This window comes from Triticum dicoccoides, chromosome 4A, assembly GCF_002162155.2.
Source record: "Triticum dicoccoides isolate Atlit2015 ecotype Zavitan chromosome 4A, WEW_v2.0, whole genome shotgun sequence".
NCBI lineage: Eukaryota > Viridiplantae > Streptophyta > Magnoliopsida > Poales > Poaceae > Triticum > Triticum dicoccoides.
Genome location: NC_041386.1, coordinates 708,818,432 through 708,828,589, shown reverse-complemented (window position 1 = coordinate 708,828,589; position 10,158 = coordinate 708,818,432). Strand labels below are relative to the sequence as shown.

Below are 10,158 nucleotides of genomic sequence, written 5' to 3'. Positions count from 1 at the left end.
TGGAGGGGTCTTCAAGTGAATTGGTGTGGCCTCTTACTGTCAGTCCTATATGACGGACGCATCCGGGCGTCCCTATATCCGCCCCAGATATGGATCGGGTATGAGGACTGCCGGTCGGCCCATGTTTTTGGGCTGAATTTGTCTGATCCAATTGGGTGGCTCTTTTCTGTTCAGGCAGACCGTCTGAACGTATGAGGCGGATATGAGGGCTTCATTGCATATGCTCTAGCCAGCCATGTATCCAGTGGCTCTCGTCGATTTGGATCTAGCAGCTCGTCAATTCTGCGAGAAAAGGACCTTTAATTAAAGGAGGGCGTACGCTTGATGGGCACCCCACTCCCACCGATGTTGCAATGCAGACGATGCTGCTCCTCGGTGCATGCCTGGCTGAGATTTTCTTTGGCCCCGCTGGCAAAGCCGGAGCCGTACAAACCATCATATTCGTTGCGATTAGTTGCGATTAATTTCTCGCTCACTCTAGCAAGCCGACATGCATGATTATCTGACGTTTTTTATTTTCTGATGTAGTAAAATGTGTGACACTGCTAGGCCACCAAATTATAAATGAAATCTATATTTGCTTATGTCTGCAAAGTTTCCTTTCGGTGTGGAATTTATGTTTGGATTCTGCCCGTAGCTTTACCATTTTTGTTTATGATTTTCTTAGGGTGTATGTATTCATCCTCGTACTACTCATCAGTTGATTAGATATATGGACGCGTGCATCGCGCGCAATTAAACTACTATGCAGCAACGACGTCGTCACAGCTCAAGAAGAATTACCGCGCGCGGAGGATCAACAAGAACGCCAGCCACGGAAACAGAAGAGGAGCTAGCCATGGCGTCCTCCTCCCGCTCCCACCAAGAAGCGGAGGACGGGGAGCTCGATGGCGACCGCATCACCTCCCCACTCCGTAAGCTCGGCGTCTCCGGCTCGCCGCTCGTTCCACGCACGCACGCACGCGCCTCTGCTCCAGCTGCCGCTGCTGCTGGCCATTTAACCGGTCTCTGCTCCCCATGCAGTGCCGTCGTCGACGTCCCGCAGCTCGCCGGAGCGGGACGAGGAGGAGGAGGGGGAGAACTCGCCGATCGAGCAGGTGGCGCTGACGGTGCCGGTGAGCGACGACCCGGACACGCCGGTGCTGACGTTCCGGATGTGGGTCCTCGGCGTCCTCTCCTGCGCCGCGCTCTCCTTCCTCAACCAGTTCTTCTGGTACCGCAAGGAGCCGCTCACCGTCACGGCCATCTCCGCCCAGGTCGCCGTCGTGCCGCTCGGACGGCTCATGGCGGCCGCGCTGCCGGAGCGCGCCTTCTTCCGCGGCAGGCCGTATGAGTTCACCCTCAACCCGGGCCCCTTCAACGTGAAGGAGCACGTGCTGATCACAATCTTCGCCAACGCCGGCGCCGGCACCGTCTACGCCATCCACGTCGTCACCGCCGTCCGCGTCTTCTACGGCAAGAATCTATCCTTCTTCGTCTCCCTCCTCGTGGTGCTCACCACCCAGGTGCTCGGGTTCGGGTGGGCGGGCATATTCCGGCGGTACCTCGTGGAGCCGGCGAGCATGTGGTGGCCCTCCAACCTCGTGCAGGTCTCCCTCTTCAGGTACACGCTTCCCATATCTCCGGCAAGCAACATGATTAGTTTTAACCGCTAATTAGTCATCACATTACACACAACTTAATACTACTACTTGGTCAGAGGGTTGACTGTTGATGCTTGAGCTTAATTCACAAGCCATGATTATTTATTATTCCATACGTTCCTAAATATTTGTCTTTTGAGATATTTCAAATGAACTGTCATATACGGATGTATATAGATATATTTTAGAATGTACATTCATTTATTTTGTTTCGTATGTAGTCACTTGTCGAAATTTCTATAAAGACAATTAAAATCTGTAAAAAGACAAATATTTAGGAACGGAGAGAGTATTATTTTTCTTAGACTACTGCAAGTACGTAAGAGTTTCTTTGATTTGGCTGAGCAAAGACCAGTAGCTGGCTAGCTACCTGTCATGGATCATGACACGTCAAAATTACGTCATGAACACGGATCACTGCCGGTTCCAAGAAATTCAGTAATTCGGTTAGATTGTCACAACACGTGAGGATTTTCCCGCCGGTCGTCGCATATGGCAATCAACACGTGAGGATTTACTCCCACAAACCACGTTTGAGGTGTCATTCGAACAATTTAGGGCGCGCTTGGATTGTCGTTTCCACACAAATACCTTTGTAGAAAATATACGGACCTCTGTCGGCCGTTTCATTTCCAGCCTAAACTCCTTCGCAGCTCGGTAAATTACACCTGTAAGTTAAATACCGGTGTATTCAAATACTCCCAATCCAAGCGCGCCCTTAGGACATGTATACCCGCAAAAGATAATTAGGGCATGTTTTTGTATGAAAATTCCTTCCGTGTGGTTAGTTGTTGTACCGCCAATGTAATTTACTCAAAAAAAATCAATAGCTTCCTTGAGAAGAACTTTAATGCATTTTTCTCATCAGGGCGCTCCACGAGAAAGAAGGGCGCCGAAAAGGTGGCTTCACGTGCAACCAGTTCTTTCTGGTGGCATTCGTCTGCAGCTTCGCGTACTATGTCTTCCCGGGCTATCTTTTCCAGATGCTCACCTCCCTCTCCTGGATCTGCTGGGTCTTCCCCCACTCCGTGCTTGCACATCAGCTCGGCTCAGGCCTCCACGGGCTCGGCATTGGCGCGATCGGCCTCGACTGGGCGTCCGTCTCTAGCTACCTTGGGAGCCCTCTTGTCAGCCCGTGGTTCGCCACCGTGAATGTCGCCGCAGGCTTCTTCATCATCATGTACGTAATCACCCCTATCGGGTACTGGTTTAACTTCTACAAGGCACGGACCTTCTCTATCTTCTCTGCCGATCTCTTCACCTCGACCGGGCAGAAGTACAACATCTCAGCCATCGTGGACGACCATTTCCATTTCGACACGGAGGCCTACGAGAGAAATGGGCCACTATATCTCAGCACTCTATTGGCAATCACATACGGTGTCAGCTTCGCATCGCTTACTGCGACGATCGTTCATGTTCTCTTGTTCCACGGAAGGTAAAATTTTGTCAGTTTGTTGCGCAAGATCACATGGCCGCGGCGACTAAGGGTCATGTTTCTTGTGTCCAGCGAAATTTTGCAGTTAAGTAGATCAACATTTCAAGGGAAAAGCGTGGACATACATACAAAGCTGATGAGGAGATATAAGCAGGTCCCTGAGTGGTGGTTCATCTGCATCCTTCTTGTTAGCATTGCTGCCACTGTGTTTGCTTGCGAGTACTACATCGAGCAGCTCCAGCTGCCCTGGTGGGGAGTACTGGTTGCATGCGCCATTGCCTTTTTCTTCACCCTCCCAATTGGGATCATCACAGCCACAACAAACCAGGTCGGGATTCTAACAACTCACATGATCTAGTGTTCTGTACCAACAGATCCATAATCCACATCCGTCCACTGTATGCAGACCCCAGGATTGAACATTGTAACCGAGTACATCATCGGGTACTTGTACCCTGGACGTCCGGTCGCCAATATGTGCTTCAAGGTATACGGTTATATCAGCATGCACCAAGCTCTGATGTTTCTTCAAGATTTTAAATTGGGACACTACATGAAGATTCCCCCAAGGACCATGTTTATGGCTCAGGTAAGCGCCACTAAGCCATATTTTCTCTCTCGAATACGCGCGAGTATGCGTATCATAGATTAAAGAGGAGCTACTAAACCATATACGTAGTTTACCTGCCATTTCCACTCCACCAGGGCACACAAGACCATGTTGTATACTGACAGTAAGCAACAACTTCTTGGGAAAATGGCAGGTGGTAGGAACATCAATTGCGGCATTTGTGTACCTTGGAACGGCGTGGTGGCTGATGGACACAATCCCCAACATCTGCGACATTGAGCTTCTCTCAGCGGACAACCCTTGGACATGCCCCACTGATCATGTGTTCTATGATGCGTCGGTCATATGGGGACTTATTGGCCCGCGCAGAATATTCGGAGTCTTGGGAACTTACTCGGCAGTGAACTGGTTTTTCTTGGGAGGTGCTATTGCTCCTCTGTTGGTATGGTTTGCACACAAGGCATTCCCCAGCCAGAATTGGATCTTACTCGTCAACATGCCGGTGATGATCGGTTGCACTGTCAAGATGCCGCCTGCCACTGCAGTAAACTACACCACATGGGTACTTGTTGGGTTTTTGTCAGGTTATGTGGTCTATAGATATCGACGAGACTGGTGGGAACGACACAATTATCTGCTCTCAGGTGCACTAGATGCAGGTTTGGCGTTCATGGCTGTCTTAGTTTACTTGTGCCTAGGCTTGGAGAACATTAGCTTGAACTGGTGGGGCAATGACTTGGATGGATGTCCCCTAGCTTCTTGCCCCACTGCTAAAGGTATAGTTGTCAAGGGTTGCCCTGTGTACAACTGAAATTTTTTCTCACGTGCTCAAGAAATTTCAGTAGTGAGTGAGCATGCATTGATGTAAATAACAAATGTTTGTTCAAGCCTTTCACAGTGAGAAAAAATATGTTAATTATATCATTGAAAATACCAGAATGCTCAAAATTGGAACGTCCATAGTAACCACCTAAAGAACAATTTTTTGTGCCAATAGGTTTTTGCTGCCAAGTTAACTATTGTTCCAGCTTGTAAAAGTACTAATTCCTTGATTCTTTGAAATCTAGGAAAATCAGTTTGCATTGAATTTACCACCACTAGTAAAAAAATATTGATCACTAGATATTTTGAAGTACTGAACTTCTATTATTTCCATTAGGAGTGTGGGACTAAATGACTAATCATTGATTAATTTTTGGCTTCTAGCAACTTACAACCACTTCACCACTCATGTGTCCCCCTAGTCTTCTCCTACTAACCGCAACCAAGAAGTGGTATGCTCGGACTAGTCCACGGCGGAGCTAATGGGGAGAGGCCGACCACTGGGAGAATCAAACTAGGTTGGAGGGGGCCGAAGTGGATGTGGTTTGGCGCAACAACTATATCTCACTTATTGTGAGTTAGAAGGTGTGCTTGCCTTCGAAACTCCTTCAACTTGTTCGGCCCACCACACAAGTTCCTTTTCCTCGCGACCGCCTCTCTGGAGTATGTGGGTTCCTTCACCCACGAGATGGTGCGTACTGGACCGGTCTAGTTCGCCATTTTTTATCTTTCTCAACTTTGCCTTTTTTTGGTTTCTATTTTCTTTGCTTGATTTTTATTTCATTATTATATTTACAATTTGTTCATCATAGTGTTTACAAATTGTCACCATATTTAAAAAATAAAATCAGCATGTACTAACAAAATGTTCATTGTATTTAAAAAGATCATTATGTATGACTTCTATAGATACGCAATCAATATTTTTAAATGCACTGACACAATTGTTAAATACACAATAATTTCTTTGAATTACATGATGAAAAATTTCAAATAAACCTTCTCCAAAAAACATAATGCGGTGAACATTTTTTAGTACACATGATGACCACATTTTAAAAAGTGTTCACACATTTCAAAAATTGTTCAATAACTTAAAAAAGTGCGAACCCATTTTTCTAAAATGTTCATACAATTTCAAACAAGTGTTCACGCTTGTTGAAAAATGTTTATGTGATTTATAAAAAAAATCAACTTTTTTGAATGTTCATCGTTTTATGAAAAATATATATTTAAAACTTGTTTTATACATATGCACACATATGTGTTCATGTTTTTAAAAGATGTATTCGCAAGGTCAAGTACAGTGTTCATACAGGTAAAATATTGAAAACAGAAAAGGAACAATGACGTAATAAATGGAGAAAACTGTCTACTATTTCGGTCACGCGGGAGCAAATGATAGCAAGAATGAAAAAAAAAATTATATCAATCTAGTAGGAGGGAATGAGAGAAAGACCACTTGTCGTGCAAGTCATGTGGAAAAGATTATGCGAGCGCTACCTGTTCTTGCATTAAAAATGGTGGTTGCTATTGGTAATTGTTTCGAAGCGAGATGTAGAAGCGCCCGCTATTTAGGGGATCGGTAGTGGAGGTGAATCCTATTTGGCGAGCTTTGCGACAGAATATCGGGGTAACAAACAAACTGCGCAAAGTTGGGATCGCCCAAATTGCTTTTCCTGTTTCACTATTTTGGGAAGGTTCCGTGGATATTTTTTCCGGTTTTGGAAAGATTCTATAATATTTTCCCATTTTTGGTTATTTTATGGTAATCTATTTTTCATGTCTTTTCCTGTTCTCTTTTTCTTCTTATAGTTTTATTCCTTTTAAAAATGTTCACAAATTTTAATTTTTTCACCATTTAAAAAATCTTCGCACATAGTTTTTAGAAATGTCCAGAGTTTTCAAACAAAAATGTTCATATTCCTCAACCAAAACTGTTCATAGATTTAAAAAAATATATTCAGATCTTCATAAACAAATGTTCAAAAAGTATTTTAAAAATGCTTGCATATTTAAAAAAATCCTTTTTAAAAATATATGTATATTTTTAGATGAAGTTGTGTATTTTTATAGATTTTAGGAATAACTCTGAATTTTAATAAGCATGTCATATATTTTAATATTTTCAGAAAAATCCAGCTGACAGATCTATTTAAAGGGAACTGATTTAAAAACCGTAGGAAAAAACAACCTTGAAAAAAAATGCTTGGTATGAGCTTCTAGGCAGCGTCGATACGCGCATACCATAAATGAGCACTCTCTGATATTGTACTCCGTTTTAACGAACAATGCGTCAAATAGGAGTTCCCCGTAGTTGATACGATGAGGAGGAGGAACTTTGTTGTCCTCTGGTCTGGATAATATGAGGGGTAGAGCTCGAGGGTACTGTATAATTGGGCCGAGTATACTACTTGGGTTTTCTGCTGGCCTTTTCTTTCGTCTGTTCTTTTTAGCTGCTTTTCTTTCCTCTCTTTGTTTTTGTTCTCTCCAATCTCCACCAATGGCATTTTGTCACCATCTTTCAAATGCCACTGTTTCAACTAATAACGTTGAAAAAAAAATTCCACACGATGGTTAGCATTTTGTTTCTTTGCCCCGTTGTTTTGTTGAACTATTTTTTCCTAGTTGAAAAACTTCACAAGCATCTTCGAGTATTTTTTAAGATTTTTGATGTCATTACGGCCAAATCCACTTTGATTACCAGCTTTCCACGTTATCATGTCTCACCGCTAGTAAAGTAGCTTCTGCAGTTTGCATGCATCGATCTATTCCTCCTTTCATTTTTTATTTCCTCCATGTCGACCGCCAGCAGGTCCCTATCGGCCGACCTCTCGACAGCGACCTCTCACCCGTCACCCTTGCCACGACGGTTCGCCCACCCGGACAACCACTCGGCCTATATAAAAAGTTCACCCTGATACAGAAGACAACAAAGAAAAGGAGAAGAAGAAGCTCAAGCTGGCTAGACAACACGAAGAGATGCAACAAGCGAAGGTGAAGGTGAAGGACGGCTCGAGCGCGCTGAGGGCCAAGCCGAAGATCGCGTGGGCCAAGCTGGCGGAGAAGGTGGAGGCGGCGACTTCGAGGTCGCACGACGAGCGGAAGCTGGCGCACGAGCGCGGCAGGGCCAAGGTCGCCGCGGCCGAGGCGCAGCTGCACAGGGAGAAGGTCGCGCACCGGGAGGCGGCCATGGAGCACCGCCTCCACAAGCACGCCGGCGTGGGCGGCCACAACCACAAGCACGGCGCCGATGGCGTGCACTGAGGCGCGGCCCATCTAGGGAGCCTGCCACCGTGTGATTTCTCCTATTCTTTTTACTGATGTATATCTGTTACATACGCGTGTGGTGGTTATTTGGTCAAGTTCTATCTAGAGTGCCATGTGAATTGTTGACGTTATCGACGTTTTTATGATTGACTAACTAAGAAACGATTTTTTTAATTTTCTTGCTGTATTTATTTTGTTTATATTTGTTCATAGTTCACTTCATCAGGTGTGGCTAGGTCTCAGTCGACTGAGACTAGTCACGTGATATAGTATGTAAGAAAAAAAAGAAAAACTAAAAATAATTATTTTGTATGAATCTCCATGTAAATGAAAGGAAGATAGCATCGACTGAGATATAACAAAGTCTCAGTCGACTGAGGCTTAGCAAAATTGATTTTGTAATCAAACCAGGAAACACGATTCATCTTGATCCCTAAAATCTCATATGGTGATGATGACTAATGAAACTGTTCAGAATCCAACTTCCAAAGTTTCAACTGAACTCTCACCTTTTTGACTATAAGACTATTACTATCTTGTGCTCAGTCAACGTCGAAGGATGCCACATCAATGGCTCCTTCAGTTCAATCTTTCTTTCGACACCCCCACTTTCCTGCCGAGCACGGAGAGACTTAACAAGTCCCGTGTAACCTCCTGGCGGGAGGGTTTGTTAGCATAATCTCGCCTCTAATACATATATGGTTTTGTATAATTGTATTAGTTTAAGAGTCATTTTACGGTGCATCCGAACGATATGGACCGTCCGTCAGAGCGAATTCGACGGTCCAGATCCGATGCAATACGCTGATGTCACGTGTATTATATCAGACCCCGAGGGGCATTTTCGGGAGAAAAAAATATTTCGAACTGATCTGATTTTCCCTCCCAAATATTTCGAGGGTATTCTCGGTACGAATTTCAGTGCTTTTTTCGGTTCGGTTTTTATCCCGTTCTTATTCCTCGCAGCCGCTAGGGTTTTATCCCGTTCTTATTCCTTGTCGCGGCCCCTCCCTGCCTCGTCGCCGGCAGGATCTAGCCGCGCGTCGCGGCCCCTCCCTCCCTCGTCGCCGGCAGGATCTAGCCGCGCGTCGCGGCCCCTCCCTTCCTCCACCCCAACTCCCTCGCGATCTCGCACCACCTTTTCAATGAACACTAGAGAAGGCCCACTGCCCTCCACGCGGTGGCCGCCAGCCAAGAGTCGGCGCCATCCCACCTCCCAGTCCTCCATGCGGGTCCTCCAATTGGTGGTTAATTTGCGTCCTCTACATATCATTTCTCAGCCATGGCTACAGCTTTGATCTGGCCATGCATTATGGATCATGTTCTGCGGGACTAGATGAAGCCGGCCGCCGGCCTCGACGGCCAGCCCCATTCGTGCAGCCCCGACTGCATGATCTACGAACGTTCAATCGTTGCATTCAACATGTAGTCTTTCAATTTGGCTGATAGGTGAGATTTGGAGATCAATAGAGATGATAAGCTATTAATTTTAGAATGTACTATAAACAATTCATAGCTTATGTTGCTCAATATTTATGATGCTCGCTTCTTCTTGTGCAATTGCTGGACTGGGATCAATAGACTTGACATGTGCTTTATATGAAAAAATAGATTCACATGGGATATCCACCTTTTCAAGATTGCTGTTAATTCTTATTATGATGTTTTAGCCTTGTTAAAGGGAGAGTAATGGTCCTCGCAAAAAGCAGAGACAAAGGAATGCACATTTCATTCTTCCATGTGTTGCATTTCATTCTTCCGTGTTTAGTTATGTCCAACATTTGTTACATGCACACACTTGACAAGGTTAGTACAAGTAGTAATTTTTCCTCTGTTTTGCAGGGCTATGACAGAACATGCTATGTGATTCCCTGAGGCAGGATGGATGTACCATGGCCACACCACTGTGCTCCTGAAGGTGATCGCTTCAATTCAGCGTTGCAGCAGCTGCAGAGGCCCCCTATGTTACGTGCTTTACTCTTGTTATCCTATGCTCTATTTTTTTGGCTTTGCGGCCTGCCTACGAGACATAGCTGGGATTGCGTGTCGAATCAGGCAGTATTTTTGACTTCTGTTGTGAGGCTATGCTCATGCTCGTACCTTTTTCTCTCGTATGATAATAGACATATCATAGTCCATTATTCTTCTAGGGTTGCCCTAGGCACCATTACTGTCACATGGTAGTAAAAAGCAAATATAGATTTCTACGAGATCCCATACAGACCAAATTTATTTCAAGCAAAATATAGTAACATATATTATTGTAGTTTTACAACTTGACTCATGTGCAATGGACTAAGAACACGGCTAGGAAACCTTCTTCGGGACTAAAACCCAACCACACCCTACTCTATCGCTTTATGGCCAAGTGAACACTCCACACTGCTGGACTAACTGCTTGCATCTTCGTCGTC

At 45.0% G+C, this 10,158-nt stretch overlaps 2 protein-coding genes across 5 annotated transcripts; both read left to right on the top strand.

The window, feature by feature from the left end:
• Positions 1 to 339: 339 nt before the first annotated feature.
• LOC119288063 (oligopeptide transporter 7-like) lies at positions 340 to 4,972 on the top strand. 4 transcript variants are annotated; one of them, XM_037567682.1, is made up of 7 exons: positions 344 to 914; positions 1,024 to 1,603; positions 2,512 to 3,081; positions 3,154 to 3,409; positions 3,488 to 3,670; positions 3,846 to 4,428; positions 4,859 to 4,972. In XM_037567682.1, the coding sequence occupies exons 1-7, from the start codon at positions 746 to 748 to the stop codon at positions 4,894 to 4,896; spliced, it is 2,379 nt and encodes a 792-aa protein (XP_037423579.1). In that variant the 5' UTR covers positions 344 to 745; the 3' UTR covers positions 4,897 to 4,972. The 4 variants fall into 4 exon arrangements, with proteins under 4 accessions (XP_037423581.1, XP_037423582.1, XP_037423579.1 ...); XM_037567684.1 differs by lacking the exon at positions 4,859 to 4,972 and having other exon boundaries at positions 340 to 914; positions 3,761 to 4,057; XM_037567685.1 differs by lacking the exon at positions 4,859 to 4,972 and having other exon boundaries at positions 340 to 914; positions 3,787 to 3,907.
• A 15-nt stretch (positions 4,973 to 4,987) lies between these two features.
• Positions 4,988 to 7,931, top strand: LOC119288064. The gene is made up of 2 exons (XM_037567686.1): positions 4,988 to 5,165; positions 7,290 to 7,931. Exon 2 carries the CDS (start codon positions 7,457 to 7,459, stop codon positions 7,739 to 7,741), a length of 285 nt encoding a protein of 94 aa, XP_037423583.1. The 5' UTR covers positions 4,988 to 5,165; positions 7,290 to 7,456; the 3' UTR covers positions 7,742 to 7,931.
• The last annotated feature ends 2,227 nt before the right edge of the window (positions 7,932 to 10,158 follow it).